The sequence below is a fragment of the Equus quagga genome, chromosome 16, assembly GCF_021613505.1.
Source record: "Equus quagga isolate Etosha38 chromosome 16, UCLA_HA_Equagga_1.0, whole genome shotgun sequence".
NCBI lineage: Eukaryota > Metazoa > Chordata > Mammalia > Perissodactyla > Equidae > Equus > Equus quagga.
In genome coordinates, this window is record NC_060282.1 from 81,161,545 (window position 1) to 81,177,708 (window position 16,164).

The 16,164-nt window shown below is 42.5% G+C and overlaps 1 protein-coding gene and 1 long non-coding RNA gene across 2 annotated transcripts in view; one reads left to right on the top strand and one right to left on the bottom strand.

The window, feature by feature from the left end:
- LOC124228227 (uncharacterized) overlaps positions 1 to 16,164 on the top strand; it is a 64,905-nt gene that overhangs the window by 43,661 nt on the left and 5,080 nt on the right. Inside the window, exons 2-3 of the long non-coding RNA XR_006885664.1 lie at positions 5,998 to 6,066; positions 9,165 to 9,269. This is a non-coding gene — a long non-coding RNA (uncharacterized LOC124228227). The remainder of the gene's footprint in view (positions 1 to 5,997; positions 6,067 to 9,164; positions 9,270 to 16,164) is intronic.
- The window catches only part of CNGB3 (cyclic nucleotide gated channel subunit beta 3), a 128,580-nt gene that overhangs the window by 35,404 nt on the left and 77,012 nt on the right, over positions 1 to 16,164 (bottom strand). The window contains exons 11-13 of the mRNA XM_046642578.1: positions 11,963 to 12,104; positions 7,729 to 7,888; positions 5,396 to 5,493 (exon numbers count right to left, since the gene is read on the bottom strand). Coding sequence (XP_046498534.1) covers positions 5,396 to 5,493; positions 7,729 to 7,888; positions 11,963 to 12,104 — 400 coding nt within the window. The remainder of the gene's footprint in view (positions 1 to 5,395; positions 5,494 to 7,728; positions 7,889 to 11,962; positions 12,105 to 16,164) is intronic.

The following is a 16,164-nucleotide window of genomic DNA, read 5'->3' on the forward strand; positions in this document are numbered from 1 at the left end:
GCAGGCTTTGCACTTGTCAGCCCCCATGATTGCGTGAGCCAATTCTGTAAAATAAATCTGTCTCTCTCTCTACACATATCCTCTTGGTTCTGTTTCTCTGGGACTCTCTATTATAAGGGACCAGGTAAGAACTGGGCACAGCAAGGTATCTCCTGACAGTGTTGGGACTGAAGGATCATGGTCAGTATGGACAACCTGCATGGGACATATTATAATTTATGATACTCCAGCATCACTTACATTAGTTTGCTAAAGCTTGAATATAATGCAAAATTAAAAGCAACAGACATGTGTCTTTTGAAAAATATGAAGCAAGATTATTTAGCACAGAAGCCTTCTCTGGTGCCGCATTGCACCTGAATTCTGCCACATCTGCATGCATTCTCAAAGTTACATGTGGAGAAAAGTCCTTGTGAAAGTTTGGACTGAAAACCCAAGATATAGACCTAAAATATTCCTCGGGGAATCTTAAAATAGGTATTTGAGAGTCAAATGATTTTTCAATACCTTAATTTATCCTAATCCTGCCGACTGGGAGGACGCAGAGCCGCCTGCCAGCCTCCACTCCCGCTCCCCCTTGTCTCCCTGCCTCTCGCTCTCCCTCTCTCTCTCTCTCCTCCTGCCTGTCCACCTTTTAAAGACACGGAGAGTCAGTCTCAGGCAGAACTCAGCTGAGGGGAGTTCACAACAGCTGACCGTCGCCCTTCGTTGTTATCCCTGGACGTTTTGGGTGGTTCAGGGCAGCCCCAGTTCTTGTCTTCGTAATACTAAAACCTCTGCTGTCAGCTGCCTCCTGTCCGGCCTCTGCCTGTAGGACTGGGCCCACCACGCTCTGCAGCCCGCTCCCACTGACCTCTCTAGACGCATCTTTGTTGTCACCCCATGCTCTGGCCCTCAAGAACATCTCCTGGTTCTATGAACAGGTTATAACTTCCCTAACTTATTGTCACAATAAGTGACACACGGCTCCTGCCCAGGGGCCTCCGCCTGCTCACTCTGTGGACTCCTGAGCATCCTTCTGAGCGCACACACTCCGGATGCTCCCTCTCTGCCCCTCGAGGGCATGGGTGCCTCTCACGCATGCCACTGATTCAGAAGCAAAACAAGAGTCAGTCGGGTGTAATTTATGTGACAAGGCTGTAGGATCCCTACTCAGCCTATCTCCTCCCTAAGGAAGATAACAAATTTGTATCAACTACTAAGACTGTCTCCACGAAAGTAAATTTAGAAAGATTGCATACCTACTTATTTTCTACTGCATTTGGCTTTAGGAAAAAAAATAACTTTTTTCATTTAACAGAAATATAAATGGAAATGGGTTCTTTCTGGAAGGAACTGCATCTTTCATGGAAATGTCAGGAGAGAATGAATCTAAATTTATATTCAACGTTGGCAAGATGCAAAGATTTAACCTTTTTTCTCAATCAGATGTTGCTGATTTTATGGATTTCCAAAAATATATGTAAAAACAAAGGAAAGAACTAGAAGGCTGAAGAATGATAACTTCCCAAGTCGTAGATAATCCCACAAAAGTCAGTGGCATATAATGTCAAGTATTTTTTTTCTTTGAAGAGAACCAATCGTTGTCACTTATTCTCAATTAAGCTAGTCCCCTAGGTATAAACAGTTTAATAACAGTTTATAATTCTGTTAAAATAATTCAGCCTAGTGCCTTTCATACCTTTTTTGACCGTAACCTATAGTAACACAGAGCTTTACATTGTGCCCAGCACACACATAAATATGGATATATGCATTTAAAAATAAATAACAGAAGCAAAAATTTCACAATATAATATCTGCCCTTACTTGTGTGTGAGGGCCTCTGATATTTTCTCTTCTGTTTGGTATGCTGGTTGTGACCCATGTAATTGAATTCATGATCCCACTATGGGTTGCAAGCTGCAGCTTAAAAACCACGTATCCCGATGAACCTGTTCACCAGGTAGGAAGCCCTCTTCTAGTTTCCCTGACGGAAGATCAGGAGACTCTGTACACATCCCATGATGCTCTGCTTCACCAGAGCTGCCAGTGGGGACCTCCCACTGCAAACTGGAGACCACTTCCTCTTTAGAATCTGCTTTCCTATCATCTGCAGGAATCGGCCCCAGTGCATTCTCCCCTCCCCTCCCCTCCCCTCCCCTCCTCTCCCCTCCCCTCCCCTCCCCGCCCCTCTTCCCTCCTCCCTTCTCCTCCTCTCTTGCCTTTCTCTGTCCTCCCCTTCCCTCCCCTCTCCCTCTCTCCCTCCCTCTCCTCCTCCCTTCCCTCCTAGGGTCTTTGCTAAGCTCTTCTGTGTCTGAAACTGTGCTGTGTCCTACGTGTACAAAGACTGAGAACCAAGCCTTGTTCTCCAAGGAAGTTTTGCTCCAGTCAAGGTGTCCTCAGCTCAGAAATGGGGTTTCCTGTTGGACCTTATTTTGCTGGACAATACAGAGTAGGTCTCATTCCTTGTTCATATAACAGACTTTAGTATATGTAACTTCTGCTGCTCTTGGATTTATTTAATTAATTTTTCCCCACAACTAAACATCCCCGGCATCTACACATTTTTTTGATGGAAGAATAATTTATACGCAGTGAAATACACAAATTTTAAGGGACAGTTGGGTCAGTTTTGACGAATGCACACAATGTCTAACTTCCCTAGCAAGAGAAAAAAATTCCTATTACCTCACAAAGTTCCCTCATGCTTCTTCCTAGTCAATATCTCCATCCACACTCCCCACTGGAAGCAACCATTGATCTGACTTGTATCATCGTAGAATAGTTTTATTTATAAGCTCATCTGTTTCCTATCTCCTGGGTCCACTACCCAACTCCTACCTCCTAGCCCCTTGGCTGGAAGACACCCTAATTTGTCGAAGTCCTTCTTAAAACTGGTTATTTGCAATGTGGTATTTTAATCCAGATATAGTTGAAATAATCAAGAAAATCAACAGTATGTTAAAATTTAAGGCAATTTCATATATAACTCTGTCGACTCATGGAATTTGAGGTCAACTAAAACCCCCAGGTGTAAAAAAATTGTTATAAAACCAACTATTGCTCTTTTTATATTTGTAATATTTTAATTTTAGGGCTAAACTCAGAATTTTACATTTAATTGTTGAAGTTAATCTTAGTTTTGCTCATTGTTTCAAAGTATTCTGTTAATTTTAAGTTTTGTGATTTAACACATTTTAAACTATTCCTTCTTGCTTTGCGTCATCCACCAGTTTGAAAATCCCATGGTTTATATCTTCATCAAAATCTTAATGGAAATTTAGAACAGGGTGTATCAAGAAAAGAGTCCTTGGGGACCGGCCCACTAGTGTAGCAGTTAAGCTCGTGGGCTCCACTTCCATGGCCAGGGGTTTGCTGGTTCGGATTCTGGGTGCAGACCTATGCACTGCTTGTCAAGCCATGCTGTGGCAGGCGTCCCACTTATAAAATAGAGGAAGATGGGCACAGATGTTAGCTCAGGGCCAATCTTCCTCAGCAAAAAGAGGATGATTTGTGGCAGCTGTTAGCTCATGATTAATCTTCCTCAAAAAAAAAAAAAAAGGAAAAAAGGAAAGAGTCCTAGGATACTGACCCAATTCTAGCATCCTACGGAGTCGTGGGTTAACCTAACGTCGGGAGTGACTCGGCCTAACCATTTCACCATATGGCTTCTGCCTCTTCATCTTGTCCCCAACGGTATCAATTATGTGTCTTCAAAGCATATCTTGCTGTCTGGATTACATCTTCTTTTCCGTCTACCCTTCCATCCTAGGGGTCACATCCAGTCCCATGGCTTAAAATACATCAGTATATTAATGTGCCCAAATTTATTCCTCCAGCTTGGTCCTCTCCCCTGAACTCAGAGTTCTTTATCTTCTTGCACACATGACATTCCATCTGGAAGTCTAGCTCTCACCTCAAGCTGACACCTCCAAGAACAAAGAGTTTCCTTCTGCCCCTCACCCTACACTTACTCTACGATTTCCTCCTTTGCAAATCATGTCTTTGTTCTTCCTGTTCCTCAGGCCTAAATCCTTGGAGTCTCCCTTGATGCCTTTCTCTCTCTCACTCCGTTCACACAATCAAACAGCAAAAACTGTGAGCTCTTCCTCTGAAGACAGCCCATATTTGGCCACTTCTTAATGGCTCTGCCCCTGCAGCTCCGGGTCCGGCCAGCATCCTCTCTTCTGCAGATGGTCACTATAACCCCTATTTGGCCTTCCTGGTTTCCACTTCTGCTTCCTGCAGTCTCTTGTCCACGCAGCAGGAAGGAAGGTCCTTTTCAAACTGATCTCACATAGGTCACCTTCTGCTCAAGATCCACAGCGGCTTCTGCATCTCAGACTAGAATCCAGTCTACGCTGAAGCCTCTGGGGCCCCCTTACCTTTTACCCTCCTCTGACTGCTCCTGCTTTCCATCTCTCTGCCTCTGCTCCAGCCTCCCAGCTCAGGGCTCGTCATGTCCATCCTCCTGTGGTACCTCCTCCTCCCCCCCCCCCCCCCCGCCCCCAATATCTGCACTGCTCACTCCCTCGCTTCCTGCGGTCCTGCTCAAATGCTCAGTGCACTTCATCGGATCAGCGTCTCATGGCTGGTACCACCCTCATCCTCTTTAATCCGTCTGATTTTGTTGGTAGCCTTATCTCCTGTGTTATATGTTTATTTTTCACTCCTCTCTTTTGGAATTTAAGCTCCAGTTATGCAAGTGTTTGTTTTCAACTCTTGTATTCCCAGTGGCTAAAACAGTCTCTGGAACATAAGTAAGAGCTTAATAAATATCTGTTGCATGAATGAATTAAATACATGAATCAGTGAATGCCACACACAGGATTAAATGTTAGGTGAGAAAAACATATACACATAGTAGGATGTATTAAGAAGAGGATAGGAAAATGAAAAACATTCAAAAAGTTAAAAATTTGTTTTTTTATTCTTTTTCTTTTTTCCTAAGAAAAGCCTCTAAATTTGAATTTTGCCATCTAAAAAGTTTCAATCCAAAGCAGTTGTAATAGCAGACATGATTTGGCCTGACTCTGATTGCTGGGCCATCCCAGAGCTAAGCTGGGGCCTGATTTGCCAGGCGTTGCCGAGGCACACCATAGACGGGAAGCGACGTGCACAGCAGCAGAGACACAGAGCTGGAGAGTTTAGTTATAGTGAAATTAGTGCAAAAAGAGCCTAAGACTCTTCTTCTTTGACACCGATTAGCAGAGGGAGGCCCCTAAAAAATGTCACCTGCTCAAGAGAGACCCAGAGTTTATTTGACTGTATTCCACATAAATTCTCCAGATTATTTCAATTTTGTTAAAACATAAGGCAAAAAAAAAAAATCATAAATGCTGTACACAGCAAGAGCTCAGATTTTACAGAGAAACTGCTGTGGCGCCTTTCCGTTAACTGTAGAAGCACTTGCCTTGAACAGGTCGACTCTGCTGATGATGCTGAAATTCATGTCGGAGGCGAGGGCTAGCTGCATGGTTGTTGGCAGGGTCTCAAGCAGGTCGGACTCATCTTCATGAGGATAAACACGTCAACCCACAGAGCAGAACAGTTAGTGAAAAAAATCACCAAGGTATGAGAAAAATTTAAAAAATAAGGGAAACAGAACACCAAGTTTTTATAGATAAACGGCTGCCTCAAATTCTATATTTTCATTACTTCTATTGGACGTATACCCCAATCACAAAAGGGCTATTACTCTCCTGAGAGAAAAGAGGTATTTTAACTATTGATAGCATGGCAGTTCTGAATAGTTCCAGAACATTGTGTTTGCTGAAACCTTCGATATCAAGTTTGGTGATCGTGAGACACAGGCTAGCGAGCAAACTGAGACGGGAAAGGCTCTAGTCCTGTCTTCCCATTCTGCAGATTGCAGCCCTAGCATCCTGGGGACCGTGAAAACAACAATGATGAGTACCATGTGGCCTTTGAAAGCTAACAGAACTGTCGTAACCCTTATCTTATTTGACCCTCGAGACAACCCTAAGGATAAGTGTTCTCATTCTTGCTTTGCAGAAAGAAGAAAACAAAAGGAGATCTGAAGCTCAGAGAGGTTGTAAGTGGCTTGCTCAAATGTGCATGATGGTAGGTGGCTCAGCTGGGCATGAGATCTAAAGCAGAAATGTGCTAAGTGAGTGAATTCAAATCACTGTTATTTACTTGCTTATTAACTCAATGAAGAATGTGACTACATTAAATATTTTTCTACGTGTGAATTAAATGATGGGCCTTCAGGCTCATAAAATGTCCCACAAACACCCATTCTTGGTGTCTAGGATGCTACGAGTTTCTGAGAGTTGACTATTTTTGATGTTTGCTTATATCCATTTAGAAAAGAAAAGAATTGCTATTTTATATCCTTAATTGGATTCCAATATTGATTCTAAATATGAAAATCCTTTCTGTGAAAACACAGCTCCTTGTTTCCGAGGGCTGTTTGTCTCCGGCTCCCTCCTAAACCGAGGAGCAGGAGCAGCATCTACAGGCAGCGGGGGAAGGAGCCCCCTCTGTTTCTTCTGCCCTCTTCCTCCCCAGTTGACACGCCCTCAGGAATAGCTGTGGATGCGCAAGAGGGAGGCACGTGGTGGTTTTGGTCACTCGGATTTAGGAAGCGGTTTTAAACATGCAGCTGGGGTCTCTTAGGAGCGGCAGGCGGGTGAACGAAAGGTCCGACTGTCAAGAACCAGCGGTTCCTTCTGCTCTAAAGAACCCCTGTGATTTGAGAATCACACTGTAACTCTGGAGGCAAGAGCTTTTTTGGCTTCTCAGTGGCACTAATTTTCCTATTTTTGTATGGCAAGGAACAAACTAAATATTGAATCTGATTATCGTCAACTGGCACATTTCTTTAACTTTTGTTGTTAGTGCCATCCAGTCCATTCCGCCTCCTCGTGACCCCGTGGACAGCAGAGCGGAACCCTGCCTGACTTTTCGTGCCATCTTCTCCTTTCCGGGCTGTGTCAGACCATGCTCTGCTGCCGTTCACAGGGTTTTCGTGGCCAATCGTTTTCAGAAGTGGGTGGCCAGGTCCTTCTTCCTTGTCTGTCTGAGTCTGGAAGCTCTGCTGAAACTTAACTGGTATTTGAAATCCTGGTGGCATAGCTTTCAGCATAATAGCAACAGGCAGCCACCACAGTGTGACACCCGACAGACAAGTGGGTGGCTCCCTGATTGGGAAACGAACCCGGGCCGTGCCAGTGTGAGCGTCCAATCTTAGCCACTAGACCACTGGGGCTGGCTATCTTTAACTTACTTTATATCATTTAATAAAAACGCTTTCTAACTCCAGTATGACAGTACTAATTGTAGACACCGCGAATTATAAGGAGTCTCTTGGAAGAGACTGTGCGCCCTGAGGTGCGTTGGAAGTGGCCAGAAAGATTGCTGCTCTTTCTGAGGACCATGGTCTGGGTGAGAGGCTGGTATCACAGGGAGGACAAGCATTTGGAGAACAGATGCCCGTCTGAGTTCCATTTAGGCCATTTGCTGCATCCGTGTCCTCGTCCAAATTTTACAGTTAGTAGTTCCATTTCATTGTCTCCTAAAAGGGATTGACAACATCTAATTATCCCATTTTTTGGGGGGGGAGGTGGGCGGGTGCTGAGGATTAAATGTGGCAAAGTACATAAAACCTAGAATCTGGTAGGCTTTGAATAAAATTGAGACTTTGCTCTTCCAGGATTTGCATGACCAGTAAGTTATGACTGGATATTTAAGATATTTAAGTCAGTAATTCACCAAGCTTACCGAGCATTCTTTGAGAGTCCCATGTGTACTCATACCAAGTCCGCACCCGATTCTGCACACTCCTGGGGATGGAGTAAGTGTTCATGTAGGCGATGGTCTCATCCATGCAGGCCCGGAAGTTGTTCTGGTTAGCTGTCGCTGCCCCGATCACATCTCGCATCTACAACCACAAATATAGTCACTCCACATCCGGCAGAGGAATTGGAAGAGTTACTAAGAGTCCAGCTGAGTCAAATGTTCTCACGTAACGCATTCCAGTCTAACGCACTAACTAGATTTTTAACACAGTGATATGGGGTCCTCATTTCAACCACTTACGTAAAATATTGGGCAAGTCATATCCTCTTTCTGGCCCCATAAGCACAACAGTAAAACCTGTCTTACCTGCCACATGAAGCTTTTGTGAGGATTCAGTCACATAATGCATGTGACTGCACACAACCTTCTCTGCAAACTTGTCTATCGCTGCAAAGATGTAGTTGATGTTTTAAAAATTATACGGCTTGTGCTTATACGAGGAGCGTGCAAAGAAAAGCGAGCAATTACCTGGCAGGGTGGCTAGTCCATTTTGGTGAGTCTTGCTTTGCAAGCATCCTTCATAGATTATCCAGCGTGGCTGGCTATATAGACTCAATTCGTCATGAAATTGCAACCTCTGTGCTTCCCTTTGTGTTGTTTAGACAGACAGAATCAAATCTCGTCGTGCTTCAGGCATAGTATTCAGCAGAAGCTGAAATGCGCTGAAATTACTGATGCCTCATCCACTACTGTGACTATACTTAAGGAACTGTCAGCTTTTAGTTCTTGGATGTTTATAACTCAGCCATAAAAACTCACTCTAGGTTAAAAGCTGATCTTTAAGGTCTCAGCACAAAAAAGATCTATAGCTTCCTCTCACATGGAGGGAAGCAAGGGGTTGTAAATTTGCTTTGACGGTGGGTACATAACAGGGAGGAAAACGAGGGCCTCACTTCCACACTCTTAAGACTTCGCTCAATCCTTCTAGTAGCTGAGCCTTTTATGCTTATGGGAAAGCAACTTATTCTTTGAGGTGTAGCTCAAATGGCTCTTTTATTGTGATGCCTTCCTGTCACTAGGATCTCCTACTTATCGAAAGCGTCTGCTGGGGAGCTATGCAGACAGTCAAGCTGGGCACATCTTTTTCAGTCTCTAACTCACTCCTTGGTGGCCAGTCCAAGTATTCTGTGACAACCTCAATTCCTAGAACTCCCTTCTGCAAGCTGTTCTTGGCAGATGACGGACAGTACCGAGTTGCCTGAGGCCGTGAGAATTAGGATATTAGGGGTCGGGTTAGGAGATTTAGTAGAGTTTTAAATTGGGAACCAGAGACAATTAAAAGCATTATTGATCTGTGTTGAGGGCCCAGAATTTGCGGTGACAGGGATCTGAAGGGTTTATGTGCTCTCCTTCGACAGGGCTGGGTTGTGGCCGTGCAGGAGTTGGAGACCGTGCGTGTCCCATGACATGTCCCAGGTGAGGGAAGTACGCCAGGACGTGAGAGGAGGAAGACGTCCATCTCTGTGAGTTGTGTCAGAGAGTAGAATGCAGCAGTTAAAATGTGATGACCGGGTCCAGGGCGCTGTTCTTGCTGCGTTCGCACGTGGGAATTCAGAATCAGTGGAGATTCTGTCCGAGTTCCCCTGCTTCTCAGCCTCTTTTCTTCAACGTGAGAGTTTAAGGCACAGTCTTTTTCTCCCGCCTCAGTCCCTCTTTTGGGCTCTAGGGTCACATTTTCAGTGGCTTGATATTTTTCCTGTTCCTGTTGGAACGTCAAATTCAATGCAAAGGCAGGTGTGGTGTGGTGTACACAGCAGCATTTCTCAAACTTTCCTGTGCATGTGAGTCACCGGAAGATCTGGTTAAAATGTAGATTCTGACTCAGCAGGTCTGGGGTAAGGCCTGAGTTCTGAATTTCCCAAGGGGTATTTCCGCCACTGCTCCAAAGATGACACTTGGAGTGGCAAGAGAATTGGACTGGAGCTAGACATAGTTTTTTAGTCTTGTGAGAATTGCCTTGGACCCAGTAAGGCTAAACACATCTTAGATTTTCCTATTATTATCAATATTGTATTATATGGCTCTATCATAGGACTGTATGGATTACACGCATGAATTAAGGATGCCTCAATCTCTTTAAACTGGAGGTTCCTCATCTGCAGAACTGAGAGAACATTGAACGTGATGTGGCTGCCTCACACAAACTGTATGAGAAATTATGAAATAATGGGATTTTTGCTGTTTATATTCAAATTAATTTGAATTGCATTTCTCTCTGAACCAGCTTCCTACTTTCAGCCATTGTTCATGGGATCTCCCCAGCCATTAAGATTATGATCTTTACGCTTTCAGTTTCTAACTGCTTTGCATTCATCTTCCCAGACTTAAATATTTTCTAAATAACGTTTCTTTTACAGCACCTCTCTCCGCTCCATTACCGTGCTCAGGCTGGAGTTGCCATACCCCTGGGTATCTGTATTAACCATTGTTTTTATTTTCTGTGTGTTGATGATTTGATACCTGGAACCGTCCCTCCCAGAGTTAGCTGATTCCTGGAGGTGGCAAACAACCATATGGGGAGCGCACCTTTCATATGCAAACCCACCAATCCAGAACCTTCTTTATTGGGCCCCACATTCCTGGACACTGTCCACCTGCCCCAGTCACCCCAGGGTACTAGATGACTAGAGAAAGCTGCTAGAGCCTGCTGAAATTATCCAAACAAACCAGTCCTAAGCCCGAGTACCCTGCTTCACCCGTTCCCTCCCTGGCGCTTCCTCACGTGTCCCCCTTGGCATGGCGTGACCCCTCCTCTTGGATCTGTTTGTATAACAAACCATCTTTTCAATGCCAATCGTATCCTAATCTGTTGGCCTCAACATACCTAAATAATAATAAAACCTATATTTTAAAACAGTATTACCCCCTCCCATTCATAGTATATTTTAATTACTCTTCCTTGAATCTCTTCTTTATTCAAAATGCTCCCCTGGCCCACTTCCCATTGCCGTTAGGATGAAGTCAACATCTTTCCTTTAACATTCAGATCCCTTAAAATATCTTGTCCCTACATACATCTCTAACCTTATTTAAAGCATCCTTCACTCCAGTCCTTCTGGTAATCTTTCTATTTCCTCAAACATGTCTTGTGCTTTGTCATTGCCATCTTTCACACACTGTTTCTGATTGATTGAACTACCTATCTAACTGCTGAATCCTATCTGGTTTTTAAAGATGGTTCAAATGCCTTCTCCTCCAGGAAACCTCCTGGGAAGCTTCCCTCTTCTGAACTAACACAGAGCTTTCAAACTCTCCTCTGATACTCACCCTGGACAGCAGACCCATGACATTCATGGATGTAGGATTTGAGTTTTGACTATTTGTGATCAGCTTCAAGTGTTATAAAGAATAGTTTTTCTTGATAAATTTTGTTAAAGCATGGGTTTTATTCATACAATTGTGAATGCAGTGAGTAGGAACCAACCATTATAGTGGGAATAATCATTTTGTGATTTTGTGTAACTCTTTACCCAGTACACAAATCTCAATACGGTTGTTCTGTTCTCAAACAGGTAGTATATAAAGTACCTTCAATGGAAGTATAACTTCTGAAGATGCTGTGCTGTTGAGCTTTTTATTTCTTGTGAATCTGGGAATTCACAAAGATATTGGGCTCTATCCTTTGCAAATGCCAAGTACCCTGGAATAGAGTCATTTGTGTATTTGTTTTTCTTTGTTACTAGACTGTGATTCCTTGAGAATAAGAACAAGGAGAGGCCATAATAAACACTCATGAGCTAGTGATTTATTAATTAAATGAATTTAGAGGGCGTTTGGTGGCCTCTAGTTTAAACGACCTCTGAAGTCGATTTCAACTCGGGGATTTTATGACAAGAGTTAAAGTTCAGGTAAAGAAGAGAGCTTTTAAAGGTTTTCAGGAAACTCCAAGTAAGAAGTTAACTGAGTAACTTGGATTTTGGGAGTCTAACCTGATGCCCGTTGAGGACGGGTTTTCTGGTAGATTTAATGGCCTAAAAATTGAAAGGCGATGTTGACCCATTCACATCCTCTTCAAATCCATCAAAATAGATGAAAGTTAGTAAAAAAAAAAAAAAGCACCAGATGGATTTTGATTTCCCCTCTGTAGAGTTTATCAAGACTTATCAGCCTCTCAAAAGTGACAGCATTCTATCTCGGGATTCACATCTCAATTTACCTGACCAATTAAGCTGGAGAAGACAAACACTCCCGAAAAAAAGTTCAATAGTTGAAAAACAATTTCAAATGTAGTTTGTGGTTCTGGAAGGCCCCCAATGGTAATCAAAGTTCGAACTGCCCAATAATAACATCTCAGATACCTGTGAAAAGAGAAGATATATATTTTGCTTTTTACCATAATATTAAAATACCACCATGTTTGAGAGTATAGATTACTACTAAATTATAACACACTTGCTCATCATCAAGGTTTTCTTTTCATAAGCAGCATTGGCAGGTACTATGCAAACTAATGTAAACTTTTTGATAAACATTGTGTAAAATGACTAAACAAACCCAAGGAAGGGTGTTCACTAGCTAGTCCACTTATCTCTTACTGTAAAACAAATCACTCCAAAATTTAGTGGTATAAAACAACAACTATTTTATTAGGCTCTTAATTTTGTGGCTCAGGAATTTGTGCAAAGCCCAGCAGAGATGGCTCATCCATGCTCCATGCTGAGTTGGCCCTGGGATGACTTGAACGGCTGGAGATAGCTGGGAAGAGTTGATTGAGGCCAAATGTCTGGGGCTTTGATTCTAACTGTGGACTGGGTTCCTCTGTTCTCCGCGTTATGTCTGCTCAGAATGCCCAAAGTGTCTTCTTCTCTCACATGTCTGAACCTGGGCTGGAATGGCTGGAACAGCTGAGGCTGGTTGGGTCTGTCTCTCTTCTCATTCAGCCTTTCGATATGACCAGCTTGGCTTCCTCACAGCATGGCAGCCCTGGGTGGATGGACCTCTTACGTGGTGGCTGGTTTCCCCCAGAGCAGTAGCAGCCCTGGTAGTAGCTGTAAGGCTTCTTATAACTCAGAAGTCTTAATCTCCTGACACATTGTATTTGTCAAGCAAGTCACTAGATCCAGCCCAGATTCAAGGGAAGGCATGTTTGAATCCACCGCTCAGTGAGAAGAGGAGAAAAGAATTTGAGGCCTTCTTTAAATTACCACACTGGTGATTTATGAGCAATATTATAGCCATCAAGGCTATTTATGCAGAAAGCCTTTGATAGTTTAGATGCAGTTGCTTTTACTGATGGAAACTAGAACAGGCATGTATCCTCTTTCTCTTTTCTACCCATGTCTTGTTACATTATTGAATTTGTAAACCACAGGAGAGGTGGAGGAGAAGTGAACTCCATCTGCAAAGGGAAGCTGCTTGGAGCTGGCCCCATGGCCTAGTGGTTAAGTTCAGTGTGCTGTGCTTCAGCCGCCCAGATTCAGTTCCTGGGTGCAGACCTATACCAGTCATCAGTGGTCATGCTGTGGCTGTGGCCCACATACAAAGTAGAGGAAGATTGGCAACAGATGTTAACTCAGGGCGAAACTTCCTCAGTAAAAAAAAAAACAAAGGGAAACTACTCTCAGGTGTAATAGGTAATTTATCTAGAAATTTAGTATTGTAGAAAACAAGGTATGCTCAGAAATATACTTGATAAAGATTCTGTGCTTCACTTTGAGCAATTGCAAATGAAGAAACTGAGATCATTATAGTCAGATATGAGGAGAATCAGGAACCAGGGCAACAGAAGAATATGATAAAGATTAGGAGAGAACACACAAAATTCACTTGGTGACATTTGGCTACAGGTTTCATGGAGTCCATAGTAGGTGGGAGTGGAAGTGGGTATTACAACCCCGCTATGTGTATATATATTTGTGCATGATTAGATATACTATTTGGCATATTCCATAGAGCTCTGATAACATGGTCTGGATCAGGCATTCCCACCGAGTCCTTAAAGAAAAATGCCCTGTATACAGAGAACACCTCCAGATATTGTCCAAGAGAGGTATTTGGATTTAGTGGGTCCCAACTAGCTAGTCTATATACAGTGTAGATGCAGAAAAGCAGCACTTTTTACAGAATCCTGACCTAGTCAGGCTTTTATTTCTTGGCTGGATGTGCCACCTAAGCACTAGGACTTTAAGTAATTGTGTACTAATCTTTGAAGAAGAGCGTTTTTTTCTTGTGAAAATACTGTGCAATTTTCAGATCTTCAACTAGTAGGAAGCTGAGGTGTACAAAGAGAGAAACTAACCGCAGCTGAAGTCAGTATTCATATAAAAACAGATCTGGAGAGAAATCACTCATTTTGAAATTCAATATCTTTTGAATGACGTGAGTTTTTTTTTTTAACCTGGTGGATATAGGAACAGAAAAATAATTAACACTTTGGTGGGGTTGGAAACCACTGTGCCAAGAGAATAAAAATATTCCCATTCCAGCAGGCTTCCTTGGACTTACGAATATGATAGGGAACTTGATGTCCAGGAGGACCGCCTTGAAGAAGTGCGGAATTAATTTTTTGAATTGCATTTTAACTTTTCAAATTCCAATTTATAACTTCCTATTACCTGATTTATTTTGGACACAGGTCCTGGACCTGTGGGTCCCTTTAAATTAAGGAAATGTGCTGAACCCCATACTGCCCAGGAGTAGGACAGGGACTGGATTCTCTCCCCACTGGCCAACTCCACTACAAGAGCTGGGATGACTTTTCCCTCCAAAGTCACTGTCATGGTAACGGGGGCAAACGTAGGAATGACTGTCTTTCATCTTCTCATTATGGATGCTAAAAAACAACAATCACATGTGAAACTTTGGCGTTGATTTTCCAAATCCGAAGGGCTGGCCTTGAGCTACTTTTCTGTGTAGGAAATCATCTGCTGCGTTAATTGGAAGTTTTCTGCCCTGATGCTTTGAGGTTTATTTTGGGATTCTTTCTCAGCCATGTCTTACACTCAGACATGCACAACCAAAAGTAAGATTTGTAATTTAATTAGATGGCATCTTATTGATTCTCTAGGATTAGCTTAATTAGTGAAGTGTGTCCACCTCTAATATTTACACCCCAGGCAGATATTTTCAAGGAGATTCTATCTGCCTGATTTAATACATGAACTATCTAACAGGCTGTATATATGCAGCTCTGAGTTAAAGCAATCAGGCAGAATCTGACATAAAACCATAAAAAATATCTAGCATGGAAATAGAAATTCTTCCTCTGTGAAACAAACATGACATGAAATTTTCCCCTAACATTTTGTTATGAAAAATTTCAAACAAGCAGGAAAATCGAAAGACTTCTACAGTGAACACCCATTTATCTGCCACCTAGATTCTGCCATGAACATTTTACTCTATCTCCTCCATTTTTCCAACCATCAATCCATTTTATTTTTTGGATGCATTTCAAAGTAATTTCCAGACAGTAAGACAATTCCTCCTAAACACAGTGCTTCAGAATGTATATATACTAAATAACTTCAATATTTCTATTTTAAAATTTGAACATACAATAAAAGCACAAATCTTAAGTATACTATTTGATGAATTTCGATAAATGCCTACACCTGCGTAACCCAAACACCTATCAAGACAGAACATTTCCATCACTTGTCACTCTGGAAAGTTGTCTCATGCCCTTTCCCAAGTCAATTCCTGACCCCAGATAGGTACACTTTATTTTATTTTATTTTTTTTTTTGCTGCAGAAGATTCACTCTGAGCTAACATCTGTGCCAATCTTCCTCTATTTTGTATATGGGATGCCACCACAGCATGGCTGGATGAGCAGTGTAGGTCCATGCCTGGGATCTGAACCCAGGCTGCCAAAGTGGAGCACGGCAAACTTAACCACTAGGCCACTGGGCTGGCCCCCACATACATATGCTTTTGTGTAAGATGGCTTTCACCCAGAATAATGTTTTTGAGATTTATCCGTGTTGCTGTGTGTATCAGTAGTTTATTCCATTTTATTGCTGAGTAGTATCCAATGTATGAACCTGGTACAGTTTACCTGTTTTCCTATGGGTGAACACATAAGCTGTCTCAAGTTTTCGGTTATTATGAAAAGATATTCTGTGGAAATACTTATATTAGTTTTTTAATAGACATATATTTCTATTTCTCTTGGGTAAATATTTAGGCTTGGAATTTTTGTTTGTAAGGTAGGTGTATATTTAGTTGCAAAAGAAACTGTCAGATCTTTTCCCAAAGCAGTTGTACCATTTATCACTCCCCCAACAATGTATGAGAGTTGCTCTGTATTCTTACCCCAACGCTTGGTATTGTCAGTCTTGTTTTTTGAGGAAGATTAGCCCTGAGCTAACATCTGCCACCAATCCTCCTCTTTTTGCTGAGGAAGACTGGCTCTGAG